This window comes from Osmerus eperlanus, chromosome 27 (assembly GCF_963692335.1).
Source record: "Osmerus eperlanus chromosome 27, fOsmEpe2.1, whole genome shotgun sequence".
In the NCBI taxonomy this organism is placed as follows: domain Eukaryota; kingdom Metazoa; phylum Chordata; class Actinopteri; order Osmeriformes; family Osmeridae; genus Osmerus; species Osmerus eperlanus.
The window spans coordinates 7,875,850-7,894,856 of record NC_085044.1 but is presented as its reverse complement, the minus strand read 5'-3'; the positions used below and the strand labels follow the sequence as shown (position 1 = coordinate 7,894,856).

The 19,007-nt window shown below is 45.6% G+C and overlaps 1 protein-coding gene across 4 annotated transcripts; it reads left to right on the top strand.

Moving 5' to 3' along the window:
- The first annotated feature begins 624 nt into the window (after positions 1–624).
- Positions 625–17,656, top strand: LOC134013591 (clathrin interactor 1-like). Of its 4 annotated transcripts, none has more exons than XM_062453110.1 (11): positions 625–858; positions 5,078–5,182; positions 5,825–6,030; positions 8,251–8,418; positions 9,343–9,523; positions 9,613–9,838; positions 12,142–12,223; positions 12,385–12,459; positions 13,699–13,970; positions 14,085–14,274; positions 14,493–17,656. In XM_062453110.1, the coding sequence occupies exons 1-11, from the start codon at positions 818–820 to the stop codon at positions 14,801–14,803; spliced, it is 1,857 nt and encodes a 618-aa protein (XP_062309094.1). In that variant the 5' UTR covers positions 625–817; the 3' UTR covers positions 14,804–17,656. The 4 variants fall into 4 exon arrangements, with proteins under 4 accessions (XP_062309094.1, XP_062309093.1, XP_062309096.1 ...); XM_062453109.1 differs by having other exon boundaries at positions 13,696–13,970; XM_062453112.1 differs by lacking the exon at positions 12,385–12,459 and having other exon boundaries at positions 626–858.
- The last annotated feature ends 1,351 nt before the right edge of the window (positions 17,657–19,007 follow it).

The window sequence follows — 19,007 nt, the reverse complement described above, 5'->3', positions numbered from 1 at the left end:
TTTCTTTTCTCTTCCCCCCCCTCCCCCTCCCTCCTTCCCTCCATCTCTCTTTTTCTCTCTTCTGGCAGTGTCCAATGAAGATGGAGCCATCATAAAAGTGCATTAGCTTCTCACTTGTCTGTTCTGAAAGCCTCCATCACTGACAGACAAGTGCATCAGCAAAGCTCTCTTGTTCTAGAGGCCTGGCAGGGTCGCAGACACGATAAATGTGTGCTATAGAAAGTGAAATATGCTGTAGTATGTCAATATGTAGGATTTGGACTGTGGAAGCCGACATTCTATGTTAATTTGTCATATTTGTGGAGGTTCGCTATATTTCATGCTATTTTTTATTCAAATTGTATTCTTGGTGTTTGCATGCTGCATAAACTAGGTTACATCAATTATTCAAATAAAGATTTCTTAGCAGCTGTTTTCTAATAGTAATAGTGGGTCTGATCTAATCAGATCTATCAGAATATCATTTTAACAGTGGGTGACTGTTTTGGTTACATTCAATTTGAAAATATAACAGTCTGCCTGCTATTTATAATCTCGTGTTCAGTAAAAGAGGAACACTTAGCATGCAGAGCTGTTAGAGGTATCCGGTATAATGGATTGTTGCTGGCTCAACCGCTGCACCGCGCCTCTTTGCGACTCTGACGTACGACCAACGTCTCCGTGGTAACTCGACCGGCCCGTGAACCGTTAACCGAGCTGGCTCAACGAAGGGGACCGGGGATTGTGTTGTAAGTGTTTAGGATCCAAGTCCATCTGCGAGTGGCGAAGGATTGGGCGGCGCATTACTGCGGCGGAGAGCTCGTGTCAGAGCGTCAAAATGCTGAATATGTGGAAAGTCAGGGAGCTGGTGGACAAAGCGTGAGTATCCTTGTAGTTTTAGTTAGCTAACGAGCTGCTAGCCATTTCCTGCAAGGCCTATAGCGGTACTGTAGCTCTCTCGCTAGCGGTCTTCATTACCGACCAGGGAAACGCGCTATGGTGGCGTGACGTCACACCGCTTTCACAGCTGACAGTCCATCCATGGCTAACCAGCTACGGCTAGTAGTGGCAAGCTAACCGGCAACCTGGTGTTCAACATTAAATGCTGTGTGGTATTTACTGGGCGCTGTACACACTGATACAGTTAGCCGTGGCCTGTAAATGCAATCCCGTGTAACGATGTACCCCACAGATTGCTAGCTAGCTGGCTAATAAAGCTAGTTGGCAAAGTCGGATAGCACAGTGGCTAATGTGGAGCCTGGTCCTCGCCCGTCCCGCAACTAAACATCCTTGTTGTGCATGTGTGTGTTTGTTCCCTCGCCAGCGTTTTGATATAATACATGATTAGAAACTACGTATTAGCTAAAGTTAAATAGATCAAAACAATGTTAGGGGGGGTACTGTAGCTAATATTACCGACGGCAGAAGACTAGGCTAGCTAGAGCTAATTCGCCTAATAACAAAGCTAACGTAACCCGTTATTACATTACACCCCCCCCCCCCCACACACACACACACACACGCACACACACACACACTGCACAATAGCTGCTTCTAGAAACATGTCTACAGTCAGTAGCTAGAGTAAACGTCAAAGTATCATCGAAAACCATTTGAATTACTGAAAATATTGGCTAGTTAAGCTAACTAGTAATGTTTGATAATAATAGCTAACTAAATATGTTTTGTCTGCCTTTACAATGTTGTTGTTTTTCATAACTACTGTACAGTTGAAACGTATCGCATGTGTCAGTGACTTTCTGCAAAAAACGAATTCCTGTAAATACATCTACAGCTCATTTTATCTGGATCGAACAAGCCCTCATAACATGCGAACATAACAAACACAACACTTGCTGGCTTTTGTATTTATTGGAGAGGGATGTGATATGCTTTGGAGGATAGGTGCATTTTTTCAATAACAGGTATTTAACCCTCGTGCTGCCTTCGGGTCACATGACCCAAAGGTTCATAACGAACCATCGTTGTGTTTACCCAATTTTACCCAATACAAAAACAAATAAAAATAATTGTATTTTAACCTTTGCAATGTGGGGGGTCTGAGACAGCCCATCAGTTAAAAGAAAATGCTTCACTTTGTTTTTGTATGAGGTAAATTTGTCGCAATACGACGGTGGGTCACAATGACTGATGGGTCGGAATGACCCGAAGATAACACAAGGGTTAAAGTTAGTCGAACAATAACAGCTCGTGTAGGCTGCTAGAGCACATGGCAATGCAATACGATATTATATGGAATATCTCACAGATTGCAAGAATTTTGTCCTGGCTTTGTGCTTCTTGACACTGCAACATGCCAAAAGTTACAAGAAAGATTGCGAGTGTGCATCATAACGACCCACTGTGTATAAAAGAAACAAGAACATAGGTTTAAAAAGTTTGACTGCCTTAGGTTTACACGATGACCAGCAAAACCTATGGTAATTAGCAGATTATGCTGATGCACAACAGAAATTCATTTGTGCGTGACAGACATTGTGTGTCTGTCTTGGCCAGTGGATTGTCTACAGGCGGCCCAAATACAGTATTACTGGAGCAGTAATGCCAGGTTACTGAGTTAAGAAGGAACTAGGGTAGTAACAGGTTATTTAGGTAAGGAGGGTTAAAGCATTTTCACTGTTTTTATGAGTAAAACATTGTCTCAAGAAAAATGGTGTCAACAAATGAAGGGACTTTGATGGATTATTGACGTCAGTGAGTGATCTATGTGCAGGTTAACATGGATCATGGACACTTCAGGCCTGTAAATGAGATCACAGTTAGAAATGTATCCCTTTCAACAATGTTCTCAATTCAGATCACAGGTAAGCCTACTGCAAAGAAAGGAGGCAAGGGGAGCATCCTTATTGGGACAATCTGTAGGGTAGCCAGGCTACAGTAATGGATGCAAGAGTCTGCCTGCCATCTGTTATACATACATGGCTACAGATTAATAGGTCCTGTTATTGATATGTCTGGCCTGACCCAGCCAGGAGACCGGAGGGAAAGAGGCCTGACACAGATATTGACGACTCAGGGTCTTAGTGAAGAGAGGGACTGAGACTCAGGAATCTACATAGCTGCCTGCCAGACTGCATCATCAGCAGATAGCAGCAACAACAACGCAAACACATGTTGTTACATCCAATCAACCACACACCGACAACTACCAGCAACAATGTTGACTGTGTGTGTGTGTGGCTTAGCTTCACAGTCAGCAACAACTTCACCCCATCTAGCACACTGGCAGATCAATAGGAAGACTATTACTCAGTCCCTAGACACATACACACGTCGTCTGCACTTGCTGGAGGAGGTGTATTCTGAGATACTCAGATGACCCTGTCGGTGTCTCCTTCATCGTCCTCATCCTCAGTCTGACTCTTCTGAAGCAGCAGGTAGCTGGGCTCTTTCTTCTGCCCCAGGGAGAGAAGCACTTGGAAGGGTTCTGTGTGTGTCCTTGCATTTCCGTAGCGCAGCAGAACAAACACCACGCCTGCACTGTGGAACAAAGAGGAGCAAGAAGCACTAGACTTTGTTTGCGTCTTACACACACACACACACACACAGGCTGGCCCCACTTACCTGCTTAAGTATCCTCTGAAGTGAAGGATTTCACACTTAGTGCTCTGGGGTGTGTGTTGTGTGTGTGCACGCTCATATCAGTCTCAGCCTGCTTGATATACTCACATCTGCAGGCTCAGTGTTGAGGCCCTGTGTCTCTGTATAAACCTCTGTCATTAATTATTCAGTTCACTGAGATTCTACCGGTTGTCTTGAAGTAGCTTCAAGAGGAGAAGAACCCTTTTCCCTTTCTCTTTCCCTTTTTTTCGCTCACTTCATCTACAGTTCCGTCTCTCTCACTGTAATGGTAATCCACTCTCTGTGAGACCTGTGAGCTTCACACCAACACAGCCGTGTTTCCCCTTTCCTCCCCTGCGGACTGTTAGCCAGAAGCTTGTTAGAGCTAGCCCTGGAGGCACCCGTTTAGAGCTATCTGTAGAGCTAGCCCTGGAGTTACCCGTATAGAGCTATCCGTAGAGCTAGCCCTGGAGTTACCCGTATAGAGCTATCTGTAGAGCTAGCCCTGGAGTTACCCTTATAGAGCTATCTGTAGAGCTAGCCCTGGAGTTACCCGTATAGAGATATCCGTAGAGCTAGCCCTGGAGTTACCCGTATAGAGCTATCCGTAGAGCTAGCCCTGGAGTTACCCGTATAGAGCTATCTGTAGAGCTAGCCCTGGAGTTACCCGTATAGAGCTATCTGTAGAGCTAGCCCTGGAGTTACCCGTATAGAGCTATCTGTAGAGCTAGCCTTGGAGCTTCGTTCTCTATCTCCTCTTTCGCCTCTTTCTCATAATGTCTTTAATTGATCCCTCCGTCTGCTCCTGCGTGGCTGGCAACTTGATATTTTACCTTCAGTCTGTTGAGGGTTAAATCTAGCCACACCATCTGGTCTGACCAGGTCAGGGGTCAGCTAGGACTAACCTGAATGTTCCCTTGTAAATAAGCCAATCATTAAAATAAGCTACTTGAGGTGTACTTGATTTAGCCCTTTTCAGACACAAACATTGGGTGTCATTGCCCTGTCTCAAGTCTTGCTCCAGTAGCAAAACCACACTGGCCTCATACTTGAATGGAGATTGATGATGATGATGATGTAACATCCAGGTGAAGTATTCTGGCCTAAAGGAACTTCCTGTTTTGGTTTCCATCCAACTGTTCATAGACCGCAGGTTTTCTCAAAATGTCTGTTTCTTGCAAGTGTGTGTGTTTTCCTGCTGCATGTGTGCGCCTGTGTGTGTACACTTGTCAGGTCAGGTGGTTAATATTTGAGCAGGCTGAGTGCTTGTGTCTGTCTGCTGGTGTTATTGTCATGGTCCTGTCAAGATGCCTCTCTGATAACACCAGATGTTGGAGGGTCAGCCTGCCAGCCAGCCTGTCTGTCTTTCTGTCTGTCTGACCATTGGCTGCCTGTATGTCTGTCTCTGTCTGTCTAGCTCAGCGAAGAACGGATTTCTGTTTGTTGAATAGTGCTTCACTTTACTGCAGAGTCTTAGCAGGGGAGTCTGTAAGTAGCGTGTGTTTGTGTCCCGTAGCACCAACGTGGTAATGAACTACTCAGAGATCGAGTCCAAGGTGAGGGAGGCCACCAACGATGACCCCTGGGGACCTTCAGGACAGCTGATGGGGGAGATCGCCAAGTGAGCACACACACACACACACCTAAAGACACATTATAGCCGCTTTTCCACATCTCTGTAACCGGCTAGACTCGACTCAACCCAATGCATGCTTTGTTTGCCACTGCTCTACTGTACCCCCTCAATGTAGCTGGTTGTCATAGCAACGCTGCATTACCGCTATGGCTTGGTCTTTGACATACCACTCTGGATCCTTTCATCAGCAACACAAGAATGTCTTCACCTCAACTGATAACAGCTTGGTTTGGTTGCTATTTCATTGAGTAGTCCAGTGAATAAAACAATTTTGGGCTATATTATAAACAGCAGCTTTATTTTAGTCCACTATAAAGTAGCCTGGCTATTTTAAAATGGGGGCTTTGTGCAGGATGTTCTGTGTCAAGATTCCCTCTGACCAATCAGTGGTCTGCAGTGTTTTCACATCACCTTTTGGTCTCGGCTCGCATGGAGCCACGGCGAAGGTGCTACCAAAAAAAGGAGGATAGAGTCAAGCCGGTACTGTGTAGTGGAAAAGGGGCAAAACACACTCACACACACACAATGATACACACACACAAATCATCACAGATCAAATTACATGTCCATCAAGTTATGACAACATAGAGATGTCTCATATCACACAAATCTCATGTTGCCCTCCAGGTCCACCTTTATGTATGAGCAGTTCCCTGAGGTGATGAACATGTTGTGGACCCGGATGTTGAAGGACAACAAGAAGAACTGGAGGAGGGTTTACAAGGCTCTGCTGCTGCTGGCCTACCTGATCAGAAACGGCTCCGAGAGGGTAGTGACCAGCGCCCGGGAACACATCTATGACCTGCGCTCCCTGGAGAACTACCACTTCATAGGTGAGGACCAGGAAGTAGAACAGGAAGTACTACTCCTTCATAGATAACAACCAGGAAGTAGAACAGGAAGTACTACCACTTCATAGTTAAGGACCAGGGGCCAAATGTACGAAGCCGTGGACATGTGTGCGGGCGTTTCTACACAGAGTTTCAGATTTATGAAAAAAGCATGTGGCGTGAGAATGTGCATACCTTCTGAGCACTAGAACCCAAGTGTACGCCATGTTTTGAGATGTGATACGACGACACAGGGACCGAAAGGCAGAGAGAGAGTGCATGCATTTCAAAAGTCTGTTTTACTTGATCTACAATTCTTCTTCTTTTCGTTCCACTGAAGTGTGATATTATGGTCTTCAAGGTCTTTTGAGCTGCAAGGGTTGGGTAGTAGAGGGCAGAACAGGCAGTGCTTCATAGTCTGGTCTGCTTCTCCACATTCACAGGTGGTTGGGCCAGTCTTGAAGCCCCTTCTGACCAGATCGTCCTGTTCTCGTTCTGAGGCGATTGAACGTTTTCCAATCGCCTCAGAACGAGAACAGGACGATCCAAAGATAAACCCTGATTGATGATTGCGTTGACTGTCAAGCCAACATATTAGTCAGTTGTTTCTAAACAGTGTGTTTAAGAGCGAGATAGACAGCTGGCATAGCCTACACTCAAGCAGAGGAGACACTGAAACCTATAGGCTACATCACAAACCAACAGAGAATTTGGGGAAGATTGACGACACAAAGTTAATCATCGAAGTTAAGAAGTAGCCTAGGCCTACATGGAGTTGTATGACCCACAGCACGTATTTTACTAGGACTATGGCAAAAAAGACAAATGTTGCCACGTTATGTTGGGATGCTGTTGGGACGGCTGTTGGAATAACAAGTTGCTTAAATATAGCCTATGCCATGTTTATGTACCATGTCAGCTTTACATGTGAAAAAGGAAAGATTTGGTGACCAGCGCGGAGAAATGCACTACTATGCTAGCTAGCTTCTGGTATGAACATTTCTTCGTGCCGGTCACCAAGCCTTTCAGCTACTCTGAGCTTTCCTTTTTCACGTCTGACATGGTAGCCTAGCCTGGTCCTAACCAGACCCTCGTACATTTCATTTGTACAGAGGGTCTGGGATCGCTCCATTGACAAGCGTTAACTTCCTTGAAGGCGGGTACTCTGTTGAAGTTTAAAACAATTGGATCTGCCCAGAGCCACTCTGATCTGCCATAACCAATCGCTAGCGTTCGCCTTAGCCAACCCCTTCACTACTACTGTAACGGAGCTAGCTGCCATAGCTCAAAAAATCTAACTTTTCCCGAACCCCGTGGGGGAGGAGGTCCACAACATCATGGTCACCAACAAAACTCAGCAAGGATTGTTCTTGCTCCTGCTTTAACTTCTGGATATTCTGCAGCGTTGCCACAATGGGCCGAATAGCTTCGCTCGCATCTTTCTCCGCCGCCATCACTGAACTCAAACTAGCGCACAACGTCATCATTCTCAGCCACTCCCTCTGTTCGCTGATTGGACCTACAAAAAGTTGATTTGAGAAAACCGACTTATATGCCAAATTCCCAGACCTAGTACAGAAGCAAAATGAAGATTGAGCGGAAGTAGGAGGGCAGAGCCAGGCTAATGGTAGCCTACATAAGCATGCACTCAGAAATATTTAAGCCTAATCTTTTAGATTTATGTAATTTAATTGCAGCTTGCAAATCCTGGGGATAGCCTAGTTGAATTAGCCAATGTCGTTAGCGATGCTAGCTAACGTTAGTTTGCTAGCTGTATATAACATTTCACTGGGTCTTGCAGCTGTTTGATTTACTGAAATTATTATGAAATGTTATGTTCTACTAGCCATTTGCCCACTTTAGCAAGTCACTGTATTTCTAAGCCCTGATAGTGTAACATACGACACAATAAATAATTCCTCTTTCAAGTAATAATCCCCTGTTCAAGTGTTTCAGCATTAAATTGGCTGCACGGTCTGTAGAGATCTTGGGACAAAGACACCTTTTTTGTTCTAAAACCGGGCTATAAGCCGCTTCGAAATATAAGGCGTACAACCACAAAAAAAACTGTAAAATCGGGGTACAAGCCGCGGCTTTATTTCCGAAAAATACGGTAGGTCCATTTTCATGCAACTGGCCCCTGTTCATTGGTAGTAGCCATGAGAGGAAATACATCCACATAAGAATCATTCTTAATATGTATGTTTGCTTGTGTTTGTCCAGACGAGAGTGGGAAAGACCAGGGCATCAACGTGCGTCAGAAGGTGAAGGAGATGGTGGAATTTGTGCAGGATGATGATCGTCTGAGAGAGGAGAGGAAGAAGGCCAAGAAGAACAAGGACAAGTACATAGGAGTGTCCTCAAACAGTACGGGAGGGGGCTTCAAGACCTGTAAGAACAACCGCACACTCACATCCTCATACACAGACACATACATACTCACACGTACTCTCACACACAACCCCACACTCGCATAACTACTCAAACAACAACACACACTCACACACAACCACACTCACACATAACCATAACCGCACACTCAACCACACACACTCACACCCAATCATACACACGCACACTCACACCAAACCACACGCACACACTACCTGGAGTAGGGTAGGTGTCACTCTGGTCTTACTGGCTCATTGCTTCATCATATTTCCTAGACAGCTCTCATCCTACTTGTCCTTCTCTCTGCGCCCCTCCCTTCCACCCCTCTCCTCCCGTGATCCCAAGGGCCCTCCCCCTTCCTCGTCTGATGATCTTTTGATTGGTGCTCCACTGATCTCCGAGCCAATCAGCTTTCATCTTCTCCCTCATCATTATCAGAAGCATCATCTGTCGTACTTCTGATCATCATGTTGGTTATGGAAAACTTCTAGAAAACTTAACCCTCCTCATTCTCTCTGTCTCTCCCTGATCTAGTCTTTAATTAAGGGGGCTTTTGTTTCCTTGCCACTTCATTACAGCATACAACCCCCCCCCCCACCCCAAACACACACACACGTTGATTTATCCATCCCACTATCAGACGAAGAGGATAGTTATTTTTACTGATGCTTGATTGATTCTAGTCTTTGATTCCTGAATACTTTTATTCCTGTCATCATTAGCAGAGTCTGTGTTCCTATTTGTCAGTTAATGAGGCAGGGGAGGGCTCCAGGACGGGAGGTGAGAGGGGGTGAGGGGGAAATGGGGGAAAAGGGAATGGAGGGGGGGGGTGCTACTGTCTCTATTGTTAAGATGGAGGCCTTTTGTTACCTGTTATAAATGCTGATGCCTATGTCTGCTTTTCGTGTGCGTGCGTGTCCCTAGCATCCGAGTGTCTGGAGGGCGAGTCCAAGGGAAAGTGGGAGGAGGACTGGGATAAGAGCAAGGGGGCATTCCCCTTCAGCGAGAAGCTTGGAGAGATCAGTGATAAGATCGGCAGCACCATCGATGACACCATCAACAAGTTCAGGAAGAAGGACCGAGACGATTCCCCAGACAGACTCAGGTATGAACGACTCCCTGGCAGGCTCAACTATTAACTGTACTGTAACTCACTGTGATTGACTCCAGCCTGGCTCCTCCCCCTCTCCTCAGTGATGGTGAGGATGACCGCGCCTCCAGGAACGGCCGGACGGGGAAGCTGGAGTTCAAAGACGAGGAGGAAACCGTGACGACCAAGAGCATCCAGATCACCCAGGCAACGGAGACAACCACCACCACCACGCGCAAGCGAGGTGGAGTTCCCTCCAAGACGGTGGACCTGGGCGCCGCCGCACACTACACTGGGGACGGGGGCAGCCCTGTGGCTGAGAACGGCAAGGTACACACACACACTGGGTACACACACACCGGGTAAATATACACAAACCTGGAACACACACACGCCTGGTACACAAACACCTGGTACATATACAAACACCTGGTACATACATACACTTGCTACACACACACCTGGTTTACATACAAACGCACACACACATGCGCACACACACAAGCGTACACACACACACACAATTACACACACATATCTGGTCCACACGCACACACCTGGTACACACACACAAACACACCTGGAATATACATCCTGGATGCAGACACGGTGGTGTGTATAACTGCCCTCCAGTGGTTGAACCAGGAACTATAACTTTGTCTCTGATCAAGGGTGTCTTTACTCCTTCTGTACAGTTGACAGCCTCTTGTCACATCTGGCCGTTAGCTAGCAAAAACATTTTGAGTCTTTGAGCGAAACAAGGAGAAACTAGAGAGGGTACAATTTCTGGGGAAATTGTAGGGTGTGCTTGCTTGCGTCGGTTGCACAGGGATCCGTTTTTGAATGACATTTTTACAACTGATTTCTGTAGGCCTATATTTTATATGAAAATGCATACTTATTATTTATAAAGATTAAATAGATTTAAAAGCATTTTTTTTTTGCTGCTCATTTACAACTGAAAATACGAGTGAAGTGTAGAATTAAATAGATGTCTTCTCATTTCCCCTGCAAGAGGCAGCCTCATCGTTGAATCAAAACGAATAAATTTGGCAGACCGGTGTAAAAATTGACCTAATCTCTATGACTTAAACGTCATTTTAAGTTTTTCCCTTCTCGTGATATTTTCAGGCATGTAGCCTACTCATTGCATTCATTCATGAATAAAGAACCCCCTTTGAAGATTATTCTACGACGTTACCCGGCAGTAGAAGATGGAATCGCGATTCAAACAGTACCATCTGCTAACTGAATATGCCCCCCAAATAAGCTTGACATTTATTTAGTGGAAAATCGCTCATTCATAAAAAGCTCACTGGTAGCGATCATTGTCAGTAACAACGCAAAATGCGATATAGCCCTGTATGGAGAAGCTGCCCTGGTAAATTCTACTACTACTGTACAGTACAGTACTAGACTACTGCTGTGTTCGTCTTGGTAGCGATTGCGTTGGTTGAATTCGATTTAACGTTCCGTTGTACGGTTTAGGCTGAAATTAATTATTTTCATGAACAGATTGACAAAGTTAAGGCTGTGGCAATGAAGTTCAAGTTAGTCAGATAGTTTCACCTATTGAAAGACTTTTGATATAAGTAAGGGGAGTGCCGAACATGTTCTGTCGCCGTTTGACTTCCTACAGCTGTGTAGATGTTTTTGTAGTGTGTCTCGCGTAGGCTACAGCGTTGCAGTGAGCAACACTGGTTTGAAACCACAGGTAATGATAATTTCACCCACAAATCGTTTACTTGTAATGTCATAATAAATACTACAACGAAAATGTATTTGTGAGAAATGTTTATTTTAACGATTGAAAACAGATGCATCATAGACCACTGTAGTGTGTGTTGCCCGGGCAACAGAGGCTAATGTCATGCTAATGCTTCAGTGAAATAGTAGACTACCGTTTCCGAAAGTAGATGTGGGCCTACTTCCTTAATAATATCAGCTAATATTGTACATTTCTCAATTGTGTTTCACATCACAAATTAAAATGAGTAAATAGTTATCACCATGGCCTCTTTACTTGTGGCGTTTCTGCAGCTGCCTTGCAGTAAAGCTATAGTTAGCCTAGCTATCCCCCAAGTTAACAGATGCGAAACGAATGTTCTGCTACAGGTAGTCACGCGTGTTTTCGTGACGTTAGTGACGTAGTGACGTTAGTAACGTCAGTGACTGTGGCTAGCAAATTAGCCACCGTTAGCTTCACTTTTCGCCACAAAAACTTCACTTCAGCCTAAACCATGCAACGGAACGTAAATAAAAATACAAGCAACTCAATCGCTACCAAGACGAAACTTTTGACACCTAGGTTGTCTATGTAGGCCAAATATTGACAAAGATTTAGGGGGGCAAAAATAAATAATAATAATAAATATATATGTGAGAGAACAAAGGTTGTGCTCTCGCCGAAGCCTTGAGCACACCCAAATAGTTATTGAATTAGGCTTTTTTTAATGATTTTTTTTTTTCGCAATCAAACCAAACCTGCCAAATGTGAACACACTAATACTGCTGTAAATGAACGTATCCTCTCTCTCCCTCTGTCTGTCTCTCTTTCTCTTTGTTTGTCTCTCTGCCCCCTCTTGCACTCTCTCTCTCACTCCCCCCCCCACCCCCCCCCCCCTCCTTTCCAGTCGTCGGTCAGCCAGTCATCCAGTAGTGGCCTTGCAGACCTGCTGATGGTGGACCCTGGCTCCACTACCACTGCTCCTACAGGTGAGAACATAGAACCTGGATGATGATGGTAATGATCACGGTGATAGAGGAGAGAGGGACAGCTGACATGTCTGATCCTCCACTTCCTCCTCCAATCACTGTCTCACTCTGACAAGGCAGCAATATCTTACTTGTGTGCGTGTGTGTGTGCGCGCCTCCAGGTGGAACCTCAGACCTCATCGGGGGCTTTGCAGACTTCTCCTCACCAGCTGCCTCTGCCAGCCTGCCCTCTTCTGGTACTCTCTCTCTGTCTCTCTCTCTCTCACACACACCTATCTTTCTCTCTTCCTCACCTGTATCTCTCTCTCTTTACCTCATCTGTCTGTCTGTGTGCTCTGTCTGTCTCTCTCTTTACCTCACCTGTCTGTCTCTACCGCACCTGTCTCTCGCTACCGCACCTGTCTGTCGGCCTCGCCTCACCTATCTTTTCCTCTATCTCACCTGCCTCTGTCTCTTTTTACCTCAGCGGTCTCTGCTCAAACTCACCTGTCTGTGTGTCCTGTCTCTTTGTACCTCATCTGTCTACCTCACCTTTCTTTCTCAACCTCACCTGTCTCTCTACTTCACCTGTCTCTCTACCTCACCTGTATGTCTCTGTACCTCACTTGTCTGTCTCTCCACCTCGTCTGTCTGTCTGCCTTGTCTGTCTGTCTGTCCAACTGTATGTCCTCCTTTTAATAAAGAGGGATTGAAGGAAAGAGAGGGACTGGAGGGGAGAGAGAGACAGGAGACAGGAGAGAGAGAGCTGTAAATAATAGATGGCTGGTGTGTGAGAGACCAGATGGAGCAGCTAACTGAGCTACTAGCTGAGCTGCTGAGAGTGATGGGGACAGACACCTGTCATCCTCTTACATACTCACCATCTTCCCTGCTGGTCTTGCCCCCTACACACATACACACACACACACCATAGACCCTTCTGGCAGTGCCCCCCTGCACACACACTAAACACACCTTCTAGCCCCATACTTCTACCCCCAACTCCCAACATACACTACCAGTCTCCAAAGTGTGCAGGAGCCAGTACCAGTATGGGAGATGTGTGTGTGTGTGGTCCAGGTGTTGTCATGTTCCCTCTGTTCAGTGTCAGGTTTCATCAGTGTCTGACTGTGAGGTTGTTACCCCCCTGGGGCACTAAACTGTTCCCCTCCGTGCATGTGTGTGGGTTTGTGTGTGTGCTACTGTTACATCGTTATGGGACCACCTTGACAAAGTGTCACCCTTTGAGAACAACCAGTAACATGGGGGTCAGATGGCTGAGCGGTTAGGGAGTCGGGCTAATAATCAGAAGGTTGATGGTTCGGTTCCCGGCCGTGCCAAATGAAGTTGTGTCCTTGGGCAAGGCACTTCACCCTACTTGCCTCGGGGGAATGTCCCTGTATTTACTGTAAGTCGCTCTGGATAAGAGTGTCTGCTAAATGACTAAATGTCTAAATGTAACATCCTCCCTTCTCCTGTGTTCCTGCCTCCAGTAGCTGCGCCGACCAATATGAACGGAGAGTTTGGCGACTGGAACGCCTTCTCCACCAGCCCTTCCGCCCCTGTAAAAAACGCTATCACAGACCTGTTCGGCAGTGTCCAATCAGCTCCAGCTCCCGCCTCCAACCCTGCCCCTCCTTCAGCAGACCTGTTTGACCTGATGTGCGGGGCTAATCACCACGCCATGCTCAGTGCCTCTCAGAGCATGACGTTCACTGTGGGTGGAGCCAGCAGTGGGCCCTGCCTCCCTCTGTCACACTCCCATCAGGTACAAGCTACAAATGACTTGCTGTTTCAGGTACACGCTACACTGTGTGCTATACTTTAGACACCACTATATACATTCATGAATGCAATACCCCATGCTTGTGTGTGTGTGCAGAGTTTCGGGGCGTTGCAGGGCGTCGGTCTTCACACCCAGCAGCACATGGGGCTGCAGAAGCCTGGAGGTCAGGGGTCACTGCCCTCCACCTGGTCTGACCCCAGCGTCAACATCAACCTGGACTTCCTATCAGCTGGTCTAGGAGAAAAGAACTCCCAGCCCAGCCTCAATAACATTATCCAACAACAAGGTAGGAACACCTGACTGACTCACAAACCACTCCCCTTCCTGTGTCTCGTCACAAACCCCTTCCTGTTTCTGGTCACAACCCCCCCCTTTCCTGTTTTTGGTCATTGACTCCTCCCCTTCTTGACCCTGTTCATTGACCCCTCCCCTTCCGGTCCATGGTCATTGACTCCTCTCCTTCTTGACCCTGGTCAATGACTCCTCCCCTTCCTGTCTCCGCAGGCGTTCAGCCGCCCGTCAACCTGACCCATGGCTTTGGGGGCCTAACCCTGAACGCACCACCTTCCATAACACCCATCAGGCCATCCACAAATCCCATAATGGCTATGGGCATGCCTGCCTCCATGGCAACCGGGACCATGGGGGTGGTCGGGATGCCCGTGAACCCGGGGATGATGGGATTGAACATGAGCATGGGGGTGGCGCCCACTGGCATGGGTATGCCAGGCATGGGCATGGCGCCAACCCTCAACACCGACATGATGACACCCAAACCAGACGCCTTCGCCAACTTTGGCAACTTTGGCAAATGAGAAGACTGAGGGGGGAGAAGCCAAGATGGAAGGATGGAGGAGTCAGTGGTGGGTGGTCAGAGGGGAGGCACAGACTACTGGAACTAAACTAAGTAACAGTGTTACTATACTCTGCCCCCTACACACACCCTCCACCTTCTCTGGTAGGATATGAAGTGCATAAATAGTCAGTTTGTTTTGGGCAGGGGGGGGGCGGGTTGGTCTAATGTCGGATAATGTCTAACCCTAACCCCCCGATGGTCTAATGTCGGATTTTGTGAATGGCTGAGAACACATACATTCTATACTTTTAAAGCAGGAGAATGACTGCTGGAGAGAAGCTGAGCTGAGTCTTTTCTACATCCATGTCTGAGCTGTGAAGAATTACCTCACAAAACCCATACCTACCCCACTGTTACGCTCCTAGCTGACGACTACAATTGATGGAGAAAAGCTAAAGTCTGACTGTGTGTGTGTGTGTCTGCCTGCCTGCCTGTAGGTATTGTTGTGTGTGTTCGTGTGTGTGAGAGAGAGAGAGAGAGAGAGAGAGAGAGAGAGAGAGAGAGAGAGAGAGAGAGAGAGAGAGAGAGAGAGAGAGAGAGAGAGAGAGAGAGAGAGAGAGAGAGAGAGAGAGAGAGAGAGAGAGAGAGAGAGAGAGAGAGAGAGAGACAGACAGACAGACAGACAGACAGAGAGAGAGAGACACAGACAGAGAGAGAGAGACACAGACAGAGAGAGAGAGAGACACAGACAGAGAGAGAGAGAGACACAGACAGAGAGAGAGAGAGACACAGACAGAGAGAGAGAGAGACACAGACAGACAGACAGACAGACAGACAGACAGACAGACAGACAGAGTACATACTGACCTCTGGTGTCCTAAACAAATAAATTATTGTTTTGTGTTGTCAAAGACTTTTTCAGATGTGAAAGAGGGAGGAAGAGAGCGATGGTTAGAAGGATAAAAAGCTAGACGAGAGGCAAAGGGTGGAGCTTTACCATGGTCCATGAGCACTTCTGATTGGTGTAATATGTTTCTCTGTCATGATCTGTTTGACTCAACTACAGTCACCTGACCTGAGGGCCCTGTTCCATAAAGCGAGTTTACCCAATAAGCCATGCTTATGTCAGTTAGTTGGACTCATTTCCATTTAATTCTGTTCCATAAGCCAGCTCAACGTAGTTCGAACTCAGTTACTATGGCAACTTATGCTGTGAAACTAACAGTAGCCTACAATTGCAAAACAAACCTAAATCCATACATCTATCCTCCATTTTCCCGACACACAAACCATGTTAAGTTACCGTATTTTTCAGAAATAAAGCTGCGGTTTATACCTCGATTTTACATTTTTCTTGTGGTGGTGAGGCTTATATTTCGAAGCGGCTTATAGAACATTTTTATAACAAAACAGGCTTCAAAATGTACTAATGAGAAGGCTAACAAGTAACACTAGCCCTTGTGTAACCTTCGGGTCATTGTGACCCTTCAGTCATTGTGACCCACCGTCGTGTTGCTACAACTTTACCGAATACAAAAATAAAGTGAAGCATTTTCTTTTAAGCGTTGCGCCGTCTCAGACCCCCTACAGCGCGAAGGTTAAAAGAAAATGATTTACAAACACAAAGCTCCCATTCTGGTGGGGTGCGGTTCATAGAAAATGCAACTTATTTTCCGAAAAATACAGTATGGGCTATTGGATAATGTATTGGTTGATAGTATTTATTTAAAACAATGTCAAAAAAGTAAATGTAGACGTGTTTAGAGGTTGAATTTTTTTAAATTAATTAAGTAAAGGCTTATAAAAAAGGACCTCGACCGACGTCTGTCGTACATGTCAATCATGGTGTGTCATTTTATTTTTGATGAAGTGGTGGATGAGCTGTCATAGTAGGCCTACGTGCCATTAACCCTTGTGTTATCTTCGGGTCATTCTGACCCATCAGTCATTGTGACCCACCGTCGTATTGCGACAAATTTACCTCATACAAAAACAAAGTGAAGCATTTTCTTTTAACTGTCGGGCTGTCTCAGACCCCCCACATTGGAATGGTTAAAAGAAAATTATTTTTATTTGTTTTTGTATTGGGTAAAATTGGGTAAACACAACGATGGTTCGTTATGAACCTTTGGGTCATGTGACCCGAAGGCAGCACGAGGGTTAAAGAGATTGTTCTTTCGGTCGTGGACATTGCTTTTTGCCGTGGTGGATCGATATGATCCATGTAACTGTCGGGCTGCTTAAGAATAGGATGCACCCGCAATTATCATGACTTCTTGAATCTGAACTGCATTAGTCGGATTGCGTGAACTAGAATTTGCCTTTATGGGACCGCTTTTGTCCCGACTGACTGTTATGTTAATTCAAGTCAGGTTTGGGACTTTTATCCCAGTTTTTTTGAGCGGCCTTTGTGGAACAGGCCCCAGGTCATTGGCTCAGGTTCACCTGGTTCTGTTGTGGTTCTAACCAATCTGGCTTCCATATAGATTCTATCTGGAAGTGTTATCTGGAAGCTCTGTGGTTTCTGTGAGTGTGTGTGTGTGTGTGTGTTTTTTCGTTTCTCTCTCCGTTAGCTGTTGTTGACAGTAACAACAGAACAACCTGTCATGCTCGGAGGCACTACACTCCACAACGACCAAATCTTTATTTTGTTACTCTCAAGTTTATAGCCGTTAGTTTCATATTTTAATGAGCCTACTTAACTGTCAGATTCTGTTCATGTAATATCTTATGAATGGGAAAGGTACTCAAATGTATTTGTTTATGCAAATGGGGAGAAGGATAAAACGCCTCATTCATAACGTTTATTTTCTTTACGGTACCGTTTACGTTTGAATGCATTTTCTGTACATCATTAAATATATCTACATCATGACTGGAACTGAATACCTTCTCTGCAGGCTTAACTTAGGCTTTGCCTGTGCTCTGTCTGTGTGTGTCTACCTGTCTGTCTCTGTGAATGCCTGTCTTCCTTTTATGTGTGTCTGGTTTTACCTGTCTTGTCTGCCTGTCTCTTAAAGAGACGTGTTCGATCAGTGGAGTTGATACTGAAATAGAGAGAGGGAGAGTTCCTGAACAGAGAAGGGCGAAGAACAGACGAGAGAGGGAGACAGAGTGGAATACTCAGCCTTGTGTGGTAAGAATGTGACCATATGCTAATAACACCAGCGCTCAGAGGAGCACTTGATGTGATCTGGGGCTCTTCTTCTCCCTCACCCCTCATCTACAAAATGAAACCGTGCTTTTTTTCTCCTCTAAGGGTTTACAGCTACATGCATGGGGATTATAGCAGTGCAACATGCATAGATTCGCAAATTAGCCTACTGCATAGTATCAGAGGTGTCAACCTTACTTAAGACATTTTGGGTATCTATACTTTACTGAAGTAATTATTTTTCAGCCGACTTTCTTCTACTCCTTAAATGTTCACGCAGTTATCTGTACTTTCTACTCCTTACATTTTTAAAATAGCCTCGTTACTCCAATTTCAGTTCGGCTTGTTTTCATTCCGGTTTGTCATCGTTCAAAAAAAATAACTACCCAGATAAAACGCGCCATCCGGATAGACTGAATTTGATTGTGGTTGGATGAGAAGTATAAACATATACCATTCCGACACCCTATTGGTTTATACGTGATCCATCACCTGCACATGACACAAAATCACGTCAAACTCCAGCAAGGAAATTGCAGACGTAGCCTACGAAGAGGTCCATGGCACTCAAGAGAACTCGAGCAAAACGTCCGAACCAAGCACCAGCGAGAAGGTTGATAGTTAGGAAGATTAGCCAACCCTTCTACATCCCTGGCCGTACCTGGAAGAATTTTTCGACATGTTTGGATGCAAAAACAACTCCTTTCGAATGCGCTGCAAGCTCTGCGCACACAAGTAGGCTACCACGAGCTAATGGCTTTCACAAACTCGCCGTCTAATTTGAATAAAGGATATTGATAACATGCCTCTGAAGTTTGACTTTTGCAGCATTATACTTATAAGCAACTAGTCATCATATCTTCCGCTCCATGAAACACATGTTAATGCTTCGTAGTAGGCTACACATATATGGTTCTTTAATGTATTTGCATTGTACTAAAATGCGTTCATTTTCAATGGGCATAAACAGGTGCAGCCCACATTTTTCAACATTAACATTTCAATATAACAAGTCATTATGGCCTTTGAAAAAATGTTTTTTGGGGGGAGGTGGGGTCGTGCATTATAG